This window comes from Alosa sapidissima, chromosome 13 (genome assembly GCF_018492685.1).
Source record: "Alosa sapidissima isolate fAloSap1 chromosome 13, fAloSap1.pri, whole genome shotgun sequence".
Lineage (NCBI taxonomy): Eukaryota > Metazoa > Chordata > Actinopteri > Clupeiformes > Clupeidae > Alosa > Alosa sapidissima.
In genome coordinates, this window is record NC_055969.1 from 16,787,596 (window position 1) to 16,803,404 (window position 15,809).

At 43.0% G+C, this 15,809-nt stretch overlaps 1 protein-coding gene across 1 annotated transcript; it reads left to right on the top strand.

The window, feature by feature from the left end:
* The first annotated feature begins 2,617 nt into the window (after nucleotides 1-2,617).
* LOC121680763 (FAST kinase domain-containing protein 5, mitochondrial) lies at nucleotides 2,618-6,335 on the top strand. Its single transcript, XM_042060293.1, has 2 exons — nucleotides 2,618-2,731; nucleotides 3,255-6,335. The coding sequence occupies exon 2, from the start codon at nucleotides 3,267-3,269 to the stop codon at nucleotides 5,712-5,714; it is 2,448 nt and encodes an 815-aa protein (XP_041916227.1). The 5' UTR covers nucleotides 2,618-2,731; nucleotides 3,255-3,266; the 3' UTR covers nucleotides 5,715-6,335.
* Nucleotides 6,336-15,809: the final 9,474 nt, after the last annotated feature.

Sequence of the window (15,809 nt, forward strand, 5' to 3'; positions counted from 1 at the left end):
TATATTTGGCTAAAACAATATGCAGTATATTAAAGTGATTATTTAAATGTTTTAAATAAGTATTGTATACAGTTTATGTTGACATATATTTTGACTGGATCTTACATCTTGAAAGAAAGACAGGGTGTGGGTGAGGGATAGTGAATTGTGAGGTGTGCTGAGGTCGATGCCGAGAGAAATATAATGTGTTGACAGAGAATGAAGCCAGTGCTTATGATGAAAAGAGAATTATGCTTTTTTTTGTTCCACTGTCATAAGGAAAAAGAAGAACAGATGAATGTTTCATACATGACATAAGCCTAACTGCTGACCTGTCCTGTAAGCAAGTGAACCATCAATAACTGGCCAGTTCCATGGGCTATTGGAATAGCGATAAGGGTCGTTGTAGTTTATGTTTGTATGATATTTTTTGTATTATTATGACAGTGGACGGACGAACAAGTGTAACTCTCTAAGGAGTAGATGGACACATAAGCCTCGACTGTCCTTGGGCCATATTTGCTGCTATGTACCTTTGTTGTGTCCTGCTGTGTTCTTGGTAGAGACAGAGAAGGTGTACTTGGATGTAAATATAATTGTTACTTATGTGAATATATCTACCCAAATATACCAAGCTATTGCGTGTGAATACTTTCAGAGGATAATTGTGAATTAGTTACACAGACATTTCAGCTTTTATTTTTTATTCTATATTAATATAAATATATAAATATAACACATAGATCCATCTTTAAAATTGGACCTACGTGGAAAGAATAAGAGAAACATTCAAATCCATTATCCCTAGGCCTATATGTTTACTTGATGTTTCCGATTAATATCAAAGAGGACAAAATGCCACCAATGTTTTCTATTATTATTTTGTATTGTTTTTATTTTATGTTACTGAAATGGCTTGAAGAAAACATATCTTAGCATAAATTAATTTAAATAATAAAGATATGAAGAATCAAACAATGTACGTGTGCTCTTTAATGTTCTTGTCTCATGTTCAGTTGATTAAACATTTGTACATCCTTCAAGTCTACCCTTCCTATCCTAAGATGAACTCCTGAATTACATTGAACCATAATATTGGTCTTGTGGTTACCAAAAAAAATCATGCAAGGGAGAATGATTTGTCCATGTTAACATTTTGAATGACACTCAATAGGCCTATAATCAACCATTTTCAGAGAATTTGTTTTAGCCTATAATTAAACATTTAACATAAAAGGGATGTCTTATCCATGCAGCATAGCCTATCCTTGTGTAATTTATTTTTTAACATAATGGTAGGCATGTATGAACATTTTGATATGGCTTATCAGCTGAGCCTAAACATCAATTTAAAATGAAACAGAAAAATGAAAATCACAAATTAAAGTAGCCTACATTTTATTACAGGCCCAGGACACTCTCAGAGCTGCTTCATAGCCCAGAGGTTCCTAAACTGTGAGGCGCGCCTCCCCTGGGGGGCGCCAAATGATTTGAGGGGAGGCGCGGAAGGTTGATTCAAAAAAGAAGGAAAAACGTTTATTTCATGTTAGAACTATCTATGTGTTTTTTTTTTTCAATGATTATGTAATTGTCAACATTATAACATCGAAATAAATCATAGAAGAGATGTATACTAAATCTTTGGGATAGTGGAAAGTAGCCTATTATTGATCCCTATCCTGAGTGAGAATGTATTGTGCCAAACTTCATAACGTAATTTAGCAACAGTGCCGCCAGCCGAGCTAGCTGCAAGTTACCAGTGAACGGTAACTTGGAGCTTGAGCTCCAAGCGGATTTGTACACGCAGCCTTACAACACTGTAGCTCTTCGAGTCACTGTAAAATTTATTTTTTGGTACATAGCTAATTTAGATAAACTTATGGTGTGGGTGCTTGCGTTTCTAAAGGAATCCGCCGCCTTGGTTTGTATAGAAATGAATATTAAGTGACAGATACACAATCTTCTCACAGATTCCTGCACTCCCCTCATCTAACCCTCCTCTCAATCAATTGTTTTCTTCTTGTCAGGCTATCACTGTAAATAAGAACTTGTTCTTAATGATCTGCCTGGTTAAATAAAGGTAAAATAAAAAAAGAGGTTGGACATACGTGACGGTAATATGTGACGTTCAGATAGGTAACTTAAAATTGACAAATTGGTCACATTTTATCGCTGCACGGCCCGAGCCTGATATGGGTAACAAAGCCAAACGTTGAAAATATGATGAAAACTCATTGCATTGCATAGCATAGTATAGCATAGATTTAAGTGGCTTAACTGAAGTGAATATCATTATTTGAAAATGATTGGGGGGGGCGCGAGGTGTCACTGTTTTCAGAGGGGAGGCCCACGTTGATGGAGTTTGGGATCCCATGCTATAGCCTATTTTCTCATCCATTTTTATGAGTAGGCTAAAATAATTAATCAAAAACCCCATGAAAATGTTCTGTTGAAATCAATCAGTGTTATATTAGCGTGACCTTACGACTTTTGTGTTACAATGGAGGATTACAGAACCTCTAAATAAACCTCAAAACCCAATACATTTCTCCTAGCATGCGTTTAGATTAGAATCTACTAGGCTACTACAAAACCTACTTTTGCGTTTCTCCTCTACAATGCTTGGTCCTCTGCAGCCGCCGTACTCGAGTTCTCGTTTCTAACTTTGAAGTTGAAGCATGGTGCATATGCAGTCAAAACTTCGTGTTTCATTTCAATAACATCGATCGGCAGTCATTGGTGACACTGATGAGTAAGTATATTTTATCTGAAAAATAAAGCTGGGAGGTTTGTTTGCTAGCTACTCAGCATTAAGGCTGGCAGTGTTATTCTGTCTCTTATGACATTGTGAGGTTGGCTAAATCTGCAGTAGGCTAACACCATTTGCTTGCTAGCAAAGCTAGCTGTCAAAAAAAGATAATAATAGCCGAGTTTAGGATTCAACTGCAAAAACAGACCAACCAGCGTAAAGTCATGTAAGTTAGCTGTAACTAGCTAGCTAGTAATTTCCAGGGGCTTGTAGTCTGGGAATTGTAAACCTGGTGGATAATTACAGCTTTTATTTTTCTTTTGACAGCTTGCTACGAAGCAAGTGGACACTTAAACGACAAATTATGTTAGTTAATTCCATAGTCAAGCCGGAGTGGTTATGGCAGGAAAGACCAATGTTTTTACATCCATAACCTGCTTGTATTGTAGCCTACATAACTACATTTGCTACAGATGTTACAGTGGCTGCGTTGTTTTGACGGTTTATATCTTGTTTTTGTCGTTAGTTTCTGTCGTGGATGTCTGCACGGGTTCTAAGCAGGCGTTTGGCTCGCCTCTACCTTCATGCCACCCCCAGGCAAGCGGTTGCCTTTGTCAGGGGCCGCAGCTTTGACTCTGACAATGCAGAGAAGGCACAGCAGCAGCGGGAAGAGGAGGATGAAGAGAAGGATGCGCCGTCTTTGCTTCTGGCGGGGCAGTACACGCTGCAGTATAATCCCTCGGCCTACTATCGGCCTGTGGTAAGGATAGGGAAGTCCGTCCCCCAGGGCCAGTCAAAGACTCTGGATGAGTCGCCCCAGCTTGGCCTTGCTCCCGCTCTCCGACAGCAGAGCAACATCTACAGCATCAGCTCATCCCGCCACCTCTCCATCACCAAGAACACACTACTGGATCTTGCATTCAGCAGAGACAACGGCGCTAAGGACAAGGCTGCCACCCCTCTGCCCTCCCAAGATGTTCCTCCGGACGTCCAGGTGGATCCCCGTGCCTTCCAGCTGTGCCGACCGGAGTACCGCAGCTTCACCCACGACCTCTCCTCAAGGCCCCCCACTCTTCCATCGAAACAGACCTCCCTGATCCTGCACAAGGTGACTGTGCTCAAGGGCAGCATGATGCCGGCGGACATTGCTCGCTTCCTGTGCGACCTGGGCGCACTGCCCGCGCAGCAGACGCCACTCGTCCGCGGCGATTCGCGTTTCTATATGCTGCTGCGCTACAGCGTGGAGTCCCTGCAGGGCTTCACCAACGTCCAGCTCCTGGACGTGCTGCGAGCGCTGGTGCTGCTGGGCCTGCCGCCGACCCACAGCATGCTGGAGCTCTACGAGGCCGAGTTTGTGCGCCGGGCGGCTGGCTTGGAGCTCCATCAGCTGCTGCTGGCCGCTGACCTCTGGCGCTGCCTGGGCCGCACGGTCACCCGCTACCTGGAGCGCCTCGGGGACTGCATCAGCGTCCACTTCTGCCAGGTGGGCGCGCCGGAGCTCGTGGAGCTGGTGTACCTGCTCGGCGAGGGCCGCAGGTGCTCGTCGTCCCTGCTCCAGCCCTTGGAGTACATGCTGGTCAAGCACCTGGACAAGCTCCACCCGGAGGAAGTGGGCGCGTTGTGCCTGGGCCTATTCAAGGCGCAGTGCGGGCTGAGTGGTGGGGCGGTGCGGAGGCTGGTGGACCGGGCGCTCGGCGTGGTCGGGGAGATGAGCGACTTTGCGCTGGTGAACGTCATGAAGCTGCTGCGTTTCAGCCACCTGGACCATGTGGCATGGCTGGAGGCCATGGGCACCGAGATCCCCCGCCGCGCCCCGAGGATGGGCGTCCAGGGCCTGATGCACGTGGTGCTCGCCTGCTCGGCACTGCACTACCGCGACAGCCGCATCCTCCTGCCCGTTGCCAAGCGCGTGCCGGACATCGCGCCCCACTGCCGCAGCAAGGACGCCTGTAAGATGCTGTGGGCGTTCGGCACACTGGGCCTCCACCCGAGACAATGCCCTGGACTCTACGCAACTCTCACCGAGGTGCTGCGCCAACGCGAGGCCGATTTCCAGCGCTACCCCGAGCACCTGCTGACCGCCCTGCTGGGCCTGGCTTTCGCCGGACAGTTCCCACACGACCTGCTCGCACTGGCCCTGAGCCCCGAGTTTGTGAGCCGGGCATCGGCGTCGCAGCGGATGGAGCTGCGGATGGACCTGTTCACATTGGACGGCACCGTGGGCCTGGAGCTGCCCCAGTGGACGGGCCCGCGTCTGGGCGGTTCCGTGCGGGACGAGGTGACCCGGCTGCTGTGGGACTTCGCCCGTGAGGACGTGTGCCGCAAGCCCGAGGTGTTGGAGGCGGAGGCCGCGCTGCAGGAGCTGCTCGGGGGAGAGCGTTTCATCCGCAAGCACATGATCCTCCCGCACACGCGCTCCATCGACCTCGAGGTGCGTCTGGACCCGCAGGGCCAGCCGCTGCCGGTCGTCTCGGAGGAGGAGGAGGAGAGCCGAGGCGACGCTGATCTTCCTCACTCCTCTGTCGATAGGTACTTGGATCAGGGCCACAGTGGGGTGACGCTGACTGACGACCTGCTGGCCCAGCTGACCAACAGGCGCAAACCTACGACACAAGCGCCCCCGCCGTCGCCGCCTCCGCTACTGCGCAACGTGGAGCCGGAAGGCGAGCACGAAGGAGTGTTCAGCGTCGGGGTGGACCTGACGGACGGCCTCCTGGGCTCTCTGACCAAACCCCGCCCCCAGACGCGGCAGAGATTAGAGCGGACGATCTTGCAGATCGCCGTACAGGTGTCCAACAGGAACCACTACGGCTACCGGTCACAGCAACTCCTAGGCCTCCATGCCCTGAAGCGCAGACAGTTGGCTCTTGCAGGGTACCATGTTGTGGAACTTCCTTACTGGGAGTGGTTTCCACTACTGCGTCGCTCACGCACAGAGAAACTGGCCTATCTGCACTGCAAAATATTTGGGAGTCTGAAAGAATAACCGTCAGTTTTTTTTCTTTTTCTGTTACATTTTTGGTGTTTTGTAATGAAATAAAATAAATGTTGCCTTATGGACAATCAACAATCCTGATAGTCTAGTCTTATATTATGAAATATTTAATGTAATTCACATTCACAGTGTCACTGCAAGTCATTGTTGTCAACCTTTGTCAAGAAACCAGTGTGTAATGTGACCGTAATGTGCAACAGAGAGCCAAAACCTTCCTTCTGTCCCTGTCAGCTTATTGAGTTTGTGTGCGTGGCGTCTTGATTCCTTTTACATCATTCATATCAAGTCATGTTTTCTGTATTGTACTGTATTCTGAACAGCAATCTCTCATTAGTCCTGGCCTTTTGTTTATGTGCATATATGCAGAATATTCATGAGGTGTCCTCTGTCTTCCTTTTACAGTGAGGTCTTGACACATAGTTGAACTTGCTGACCATAAACTGGACCATTTTTGAAATTAAGACAATTACTGTTTTCACATTGAAGCATTGAAATGCTGCAATAAACACTAAGGAAAATAATTAGCTGATTGTATACCTTCATGACTGGACTAAATAGTATTTCATCAGCTCATAAACTCGTGTTCCCTGTGCTGGTGCTGGTGCCACATCATCTTTGTCCCCTGTGTTCTTTTAGTTTCAGTTTAAACACATTTCTCGGTTGTGGTATCTCTAAAATAATAAAAAAGAAAGTTCAATTCAAAATCAATTGGACTAAGAATTTAAACAGTGTGACTGCTGTTAACCATTTGAAAAAAATCAAAGTCTTCTTATGGCCAAGTGTGTAGAAAGACCATATAAGGGGATGGAGTGGGGTGTGTTTCCCTATAGTGGCTATTGCCTAGGGGTCACAGAGGTAATTTTAAAGGTCGTTTAGAAACGCCTGTAGAATGCTGAAGGTTGCATCCCTATTTAAGAACTGCTAGTTTAACAATACATCCTGTTGAAAACCATTTACAATTACAACCCTTTGCCTCCCACATCACACCACGCTAACGGAAGCGGTCTGCATGTGAAGGCTACTACTGTAGATGGTCAACAACTCATCTGTTAGGGCTAAGGTCAAGCTATAATGTTCAGGTTTGATTCTACAATTTATTCTTCAAACTATTCTTTGTGTCACTTCTATGTGAATGGCTATACTAAGGTCAGTTTGTGAATAGCCTTTGCCTGACATGCTACAGCTACCTGAACAACCATGTTTCTAGTCATTCAGAATGCTTTTTTGGCACGACAGCATTACCTTATGTTCTTTATAAGATGGTGTCAGTGCCCAACTCTTTGAATTGACAGAAAATGTGTGATCCTTTTAAATAACTTTTCACCATCTGGAAAATATATTATCCTAGAGTGCTTTTAATATTTAAGTTGTGCATTCTACAAAGGTAAAATGGAGGAAAGGAAACAAAGAAAGTACACCTATAACGGAAGCCTAGTGTTATACACCTATTTGTAAAAATTAATAGACAAGGACATTTCAGTAGTTTGCATCACAGAAGAAGACCTCTCCAGTTATGTTTTGTGTGTTATGTGAGATATGATCAATTACACATACATGAACAGTTAAGTGTGTACTGTACTTCCTGTATTGTTGTCATAAATGTTCCCTCTAGTTTCCCTCTTTGCATGGAAATGTATATCTCAACAGTCACATCAAATCACATGATAACAAATGGAGCAACTGCGGACTTGAGGCCTTAGGCATTAGACTACTGCTCATGTCCGTAGTAACTGTTTTTTTCTTTTGTTCAACCTTTTGAAAAAGACAAAAAGTAAGCCCTCAATTTGTTCTTTGCTGGTAAAATGTCTTCTTCATTGCCTGCTGTTTGCTCTTGATCTTGTGATAACTGTTCCGGTATACACTGAAGTACACGTCAGCACAAAAACTTCAGTAGATTTTTTTTATTATTATTAAATTAATCAGACTTGTTTACTAAATAATGAGAGATAATGTATCAAATATTGTTAGTTATATCCGTAATGCTGCAGGAAAACAAATTTCAAGATAACTGTCTTTTGTTAAGCCTCTAACATTCATCCGCTTCAGCAGCCCTCTGTGAGAGCTCTGAGTCACCACTGGTGCCCTTGGAGGTGGAGTAGCCTACAGATGTTCTTTTCATTGCATTTTGCCTCTGCTCTCTCTCTCTCTCTCTCTCTCACACACACACACACACACACACACTTGTATGAGTTATTCAATGCCTCAGCATCACAGTCATATTTGACCCTGTCTTGTCATTGCCATTCATCCACTAGTCTTTTTAAACTGGTTGACCATTGTTTTATTAGCTTGAGTCATCTATGTTATGGATCAACCTGACCTCACTAAAATGTATTGTCTCAGAAAAATATGCTTTTTGAACACTTTAAAGCTTCGGTCATTTTTACTTTTTCTTTTTGGTGAGAACTGAGAGATACAAAAGTCATGTCAAATCAAAATGCTATATTCTGGCTGAGCGCAGTTAGCCTGGAAACCAGACGAATCTGAACGCTCATTGTATTTCACTAGATGCCATTGAAACCGATTTCTAGACAATCGCAACTGCTTAACAACATGGAATGGCTTTATTCCATGACACAGAAAAGCACTGAGGCACTTTCGTGTACAACCTATGGCTGCACTCGTCTTGTCAGTATTAAATGACATGAACATGTATTTTATTTAAACAACGAACAAGCAACTGCTTTTAAAACCTTCACGGACAAAAAAAGTTGTGTTTGCAGTTCATCTGAAAGAATTTGGTTAATTTAATGTAGTGACTTAAGTTTAATTTAACCACTTGTTATGTTCCTTGGAAATGGAAATTGTAGTCCAGAGCAATTCTCAAATGAGTTGTGCAGAGTACAGTATGAAAGTAGGCCAAGGAAATTCAACAAAATGTAAGAATAAAACTCCAACAATGTAGGCTGTCCAGGAAAAAAAACACATCTGGTCAGTGATTATAACTTAAGTAATGTTAGGCCTCGCATGGCAGAGGTCAAGTGAATATGACCTCTAATTTTACACATCTCTGAGAATTGTTAACAGACAATGATTTGTAACAATAATAATAAAAAAATAATATGCTTCAGAACAGCCTTTCACACAGTTATCCATTGAAATGAGAAAGAGGTAGAGAAGAAAATGTTTAGACTTTTGACCTAAAGGTCATCACATTGAATGGGATAGTGGTCACAGGGTTCGTTCAGGTCAGATGTTTCCTGATGGTGGTCTTCTAGGAACCCCCCATCAAACAAATCTCAACATTTCAGGAAGACCTTCAACTATCTGAAGGCAGTTGGTATGCTGAAGTCTGATTTGCGAACATACTCCATCCTCAGATTTGACAGAGCCATTGCAGATGAAGTGGGGAAATTAATCTTTTTTTTTCAATCGATAGATAGATAGATAGATAGATAGATAGATAGATAGATAGATACTTTATTGATCCCCAAGGGGAAATTCAAGGGTCTCAGTAGCATACAGACATCACACACAACACGCACTTACAGCAGAAATGGTAAACATAAGTATGAGTATAAACGTATAACTAAACTCCACTGTACAATAAAGACAGTAAGACACTGTACAGTAAAGATAAGAAAGATAAGAAAACTAACAAAACTAAATACTAAATACACTATATAAATTAAATTAAGAAAGTCCAATGTGCTTGAGGGTGATCAAGCATAAGACGCTTGTAGTGACAGGGCCAGGACTGGTAAGGTGCTAAAGGGAGTGAGTGTCATGGTGAAGGTGCAAAAAGTAGTCCAACCATAGTCCTTTAGTTATGTGTGCACGGCAAGGTGCTCAAGAGAGTGAGTGTCATGGTGAAGGTGCAAAAAGTAGTCCAACAGTAGTCCAACAGTGCAACAGTGCAAGAGTAAGGTCTAGAGACCAGCATAAATAATATGGACAAATTAAGTAAAGTATAATGTAGACAAGATAAAAAAACTATTTCAGTGCAAGAACAGGTTGAGGTAATAGGGTTATAGCCATTCATTCATTCAGTATTGTAGCAGAAGCCTGGCCGCAGCCATTGATCATGTGTGCTAATATAGCATGAAAAACAGTGTAGCAGTAAAACAGTAGTGAAAACATTAAGCTGTGTACATTAGTAAAACAGCAGTAAAGCAGTAGTGGGCAGTCAGTACTCAAACATGGAGAGGGTGGAGAGGCAGACAGACTAAGCAGAGAAGTCTATCTCTCCTCTTCCCTTTAGTGAGGCATTGAACAGTTCAATGGCCCTAGGAACAAATTACTTCCTCAGCCTTTCAGTTGCAATCTGTAGTAAATCCAATGTTTTTGAATCCCGACAGCAGGGTCACTCTTGTAATTTTAGAGATATGTCCAATCATCCTTTGGGAAATACTTTGCTCTTATTTCTTGTAAAGATGGACAGTCACAAGGTAAGTAAGTGAAATAAATCATTTGCTCAGATAAATATGTTATCATACATGTTAAATTTAATTTAGAGTAAACAGGACAGATGATATACTTTCACCAAGCCATGTACTGTGAATAATTTAAATATTGCAGATAATTCTGTATTCTTTTTCTATAAATGAAAAAGCATTAAAAGGCAGAAGGAAAGGATCACAGAAAATGTCTGTCTCGTCATCCCATTTGGGTCTTTGATGTCAATGCTGAGTGCCTTTCAAGGCAATGCCTCTTCTGTGACTGAATCATCACATCACACAAGATGTTATCCTCCACAATTCCCCGTGCCTCAAGACACCTTAAATGTGATGTCAGGGTTTGAAGAGACTGCATGTTCTTTTATACACTTCCTTCTCACCCACCTCTACACGCCACACACATGCACACACACACAAACACACCTCTCTCTCTCTCTCTCTCTCTCTCTCTCTCTCTCTGTCACTCACACATACACACACACACACACACACACACACACACACACACATCCTGTAGGCAGACTCTGTTCCTGAAGATGTTGAGCAGCACAAAGGAGCTCGACCCCGTGCCCTTGGTTGTGTTCATCTTTGTTGGCGTCTTTTCATCCTTGCCTCACACTAATTGTGTTAACTAGCATCTAAATGAAAGGTTTATTATTCCAGCAATGGCTTGACATATGTACCACACTACTGATTAAGGTACTGATTTGTTACTCATTTACAATAAATTAAAATGGCTTCCTGTACCTAAGAATTTATAGGGAAATGTCAGCTTGCTTCTTCGCTGTATCACATTGTCAAATCTGTCTCTCATTGCAATAGTAAATCTTCAAATGTATACAAATGGGTATTCACAATGTACACAATAATGGTTGGACCTGGACCATGGCATTCAGTAGCCTACATGATTGGTAACTCTTATGTAACATAACTGGGACATTATGTCAAAAGGATATTCACCATAGTTTGTTTTTGTTTATAAATCATAGATTTGTCATGTCGAAATCATTTGGTATCACTGCTGAATTTGATGTGGGTGAAACAGATCCTGTGGTTCTCTGATACTGCTCTTAGCAGGGTACTGTTTGAACCGCCACTTGGCCGCTGCCTTGCATACCTATTGGCGGTTTAGCCAAATTCATAAATATTCAAACAAATTAGTGGGCGCTCTGTGGTAAATAACAGTCAAAAATACTTCTGCACACAGACTGCTGAGGCTTATTGGTGATGTTGAGGCGAGATGTGTCGTTTCTGATGCAGCTGCTTGCTCTGCCTGACCCCCGTGCCTTCTTCATGTTCTCTCAACGTCTGTCCTTTCCTTCTCTTTTCCAGATACTGATTTCACACTGGCCCCATCAAGGCCGTAGTCATGATCTCAACATTGGGGGGGGACCAAATCTGTGGTGGGGTCTGAGGGACCCCCAAACAGAATTTCAATACATTTCCTACCATGCAAAAATATTATTAAAAATCACAAACAAGTCGTTAGTTAGGTCAGTCAATTAGGGTATTCCAAACTTTTGACGGACATAGGCATGGCATGGATGGATTATGAACCCCTGGGCACAGATGCACCCCCCCCCCCCCCCCCCATTCAGATAGAGGGGTCCTGAGGCATTGTCCCACGGAAGATTTTTTTCTTTTTTAAAAAATGACCCAGATGACTTCTGGTGAGTTTTGTGAAAAGAGAAGGGTGGAGAAGAAGCAACTTCACACAGAGGCTTGGGCTTCAGGGCCCCCTGAGCTCTTAGGCCCAGTAAGCCCATTCAGTAATCCATCCCTGGACCAGTGACTCCATTTGTGTTCAAAATGTATACTTTAAAAGAAATTACAAACTAGAGTCTCTTATGATAACCTCTATATTACACAGAATGTGGTTCTTTGACTTATTACTTACACCTGAAGATTAAACTAAGGCTTAGACTCATAGGTTTGGCCTAATAAGATTTTCTCTTTTAATTTAGATTTTATTTTGCTGGCAGCTAATCACACAATTTTAACATAGTTTGAAAGGGACAGGATTCAGGAATAGGCTACTAAGACAGCCCCCTCTTCTGTCTGATTCACCTCATGTTACCCCCTGCATAGACTGGCTTCTGACAGAAATTACGTTTTGTGCCAACATGTAGAAACACTAGGCCTACTACAGCCTTTAATTGGTGAATGGAGGTGCAAATTCCTTTCTTTGGTTATTGTCCGCAATTCACATTAACTGTAGGCTATCATCACATTGTAAACGTTTTTTCCAACGTGTGTGCTGTCGCCACATTTGATCACGTTTTGCCTGCATGGATGCGCGATTGAGTGTACATCTAAACTAGATGTACCGCCGAGCGGTACAAAATATGACCGCCGCCCAGTCCAGCACATTTTTTCCACAAAAATAAATCACGCTGAAAGGCCTATATGATTCTGTCTCACTAAATTGCATTATCCACAGTCAATTCTCACTGGTATCTGCTAGACAACAAGTACCAAAACATGATTAGTTCATAGATTTCACATGTAAAATTCATTTTATACAACCCCACCTCCATCTTGCCTGTTCATAATTCTGAGAAATTCTTGAATTGTGTGCATGTGTACATGTACATGTTTATGTTATGTGTGTGTGTGTGTGTGTGTGTGTGTGTGTGTGTGTGTGTGTGTCTGTGTGTGCGTGCTTGTGTGTGTGCCTGCGTATGTGCCTGTGCCTGTGCATGCAAGCGTACATATGTCTACTGTGTGAGTATGTGTCATACGTATGATTACTGTGAATGTATGTGTGTGTGTGTGTGTGTGTGTGTGTGTGTGTATCTGTTTGTGCACATGTGTGCACATGAAATGGGTTAACATGACCCCTGGAGGCAAACATACGGAAAAAAATGGTCATCCTAGGCCCTACAGTTCTCAAGATATTCACAGAGAACTGTGTCTGCCCTACCCTCCTTTCGGGGGGTCCAGTTCAGCGTGGGGGCTACAGATCAAAACGAAAAATGACGGTTCCATGCTATCCATGTGGGGGTACATGCCCACCAAGTTTTGTGTACCCCGGTCTTTCAGTGTCCCGGGAATCCTTGTTGGTGTACGTCACTAAATGTACACATAAATTATTTTATTGTAAGGCCCCCCATGAACGAAAGTACACAAAACTTGGCATGCATTCGGAGGGTGTCATAATGATCCTACACTTTTCATTTTGTGCAGTTTTGACCTTGTCAGCCAGAGATATTGTGATGAAAACACCTAATTTTTTGCTTTTTAATTTTTAACTAGGTGGCGCTAAGCACTAAGTGGTAATGGGATGGGTTGACATGCCCCCTTAAGACCAACATACATAAAAAAAGGTGGACCTCCTAGGCCCTACGGTTCTCGAGATATTCACAGAAAACTGTCTCCGGCCACCTACAGGCCAGTTGGGGTATAGTAACATAAATTAATTTATTGTGTGGCCCCCCATGAACGGAATTCCACAAAACTTGGCGTGCATACAGAGGGTGTCATAATGATCCTACACTTCCAATTTCGTGCAGTTTTGACTATGTTAGGTCACAGATACCTTCAATTACAACACCTAATTTTTACTTTTTTGTGTTTAACTAGGTGGCGCTATACATGAAATGAGTGGTTATGGAATGGGTTGACATGGCCCCTTGAGATCAACATACAAAAAAATGGGGAATCATTGACGGAAATTTGGGCATGCGAAAAAGAAAAAAAAGAGGCGGTGGTCATAATAATATGCAAGATGCAACAATCATTTCTAAGAGGCCTACAAACGGTAATTTCTGGCATTACTACTAGCATATTAATGCATTATTTATGTTGAAAGACGTGAAAGAAATAACACAGGCTTGCACAAATTCATCATTTAAAATTAAACGTTTCACTTTCGCCATCATTACGAGAATAGGCTATAGAAAATGTTCCCTTTCAGTCTGATCTGCTCCAAAAATGTATGGGATTTCCTTAGCCTGTCCTACACCTTTCAAATAAGTTTTGTGAAAATTGTACCGGTAGCTTTTGCGATATTGTTGACAGCCCCACCTCACCGCAGTAGGGTGCAGTAAATGGAAGCTTTTGATAGCGCACGCCACTAATGAAAAACGGAAAATCACCAGGACAAACCACTCAGGGGTGTAGGCTCCTCTGGAACCATAGGTCACTAATTTGTGCGTTAGTCACGTTTGATTACATTTCTGATGCGTGTTGGTTTCCTGTAGTATAGCGCTTTATTCTTTCTTTCTTTTTCTATGTCCTTATATTGGGGGGAACCTGTCTTTCTCTCTAGTTTATATAGGCAGAGTTGGGTGTAACACGCACGTGTTGCGTTGCCGGTATTAGTGTCTGCTGTCTGTGTGTGTGTGTGTGTGTGTGTGTGTGTGTGTCACTCAGTGGCATATCCTCATATGGGCGGCATCTTCTGGGAGGGCGACAAGAACATTCGCAAAAAATAAAAGTAGCCTAAAAATAAAAAATAACACAAGTAACTAATTGCTAGGCTTAATTCAATCACACCACAAATTGCCTCCAAAAACATTTCAGGGGGTTACACAAGCTAGGACTGCAACTAGTTTAGCATCTAGTAGGATAATGACAGGTGTGCAACTTGCGAGCGCACTTCACTGAAAGCAGTTCAGATTTGTATGAGTTGTGTGGGTGTGACCATTCAACTTTGTGAGGGAGGGTGCGCGAGCTGGGCAGCAGGCAGCAGCACTGCCATAAACCCGGGTTCACATTGTACGCGCCATGCGCTGCGCTCGCCACTAGGTTGCTCTTGGTTGAGGTAATGTCCTAAAGATGTGTGTTGTGTTTGCCGGGCTCAAATCTTTGTCTTGTGTCTTTGTGTGCCGGGCTCAGCGCAAAATACCTATGATTTACAGCGCGCCGCGGTCAAGTTCAACATGGTTCAACTTTGACCGTGGCACGCGCAAGAGCTGCGCCTTGCTCAGCGCAGCGGCAGGCCAGTTCTTGCGCGCACAAACCATTGACAATGCCACTAGAACGTACAATGTGAACCCCCTTGGTGAACTTAGAGGCATCTTTCAGTAAGACAAAGTAATGATCATGAAGCTATCAGTAAGAAATGGCTGGTAGACTACAGCGCAACCTGACTAGGTGTCTAATAGCTATGTAATGTTTCACACAACGCCATTAATTAAATAATAAATAAAATGGGACAGTATTAGTAACAGTGTAGAAACATTTCAACGCAGGCCTAACGCAAAAGTAATGTAGGAACGCACTTCCCATAGGCCTAGAGAGTAGCCTAAGTATATAATGGGCTAATAGACATTGTGCTACATTACTATTTTCGAGTAACAACCCCAACATTGCATATAATTCTATTCATGTAGACTATCTTGTGCATTTTGCTTTCACATCACTCAGAGAAATCCCAAAAGAAACGGAGGAACACCATGCTGTGAGTGTTGAAAATCAAATTTGACAGTATTTCTGTACTTAAAGGCTTGTGCAATTGAGATTTCAAGTTATCAGTAGGCCTATCAAGAGAAATTATAGTCTAATTTAAAGTGACTGCATTAAGGCCTATACAATGCATGTTTCTTTTCTCACTAATGCGCAGTTGTGAGGCTGCAGCACAATATGTTGATGGCTCAAATACCTAATTGGTTAAATTGTTTTTGTTAACTTTTGATCCAACGGAGAGTGACACCGAGGTCGTGAACGTGACGACGGTGGTGGGGGT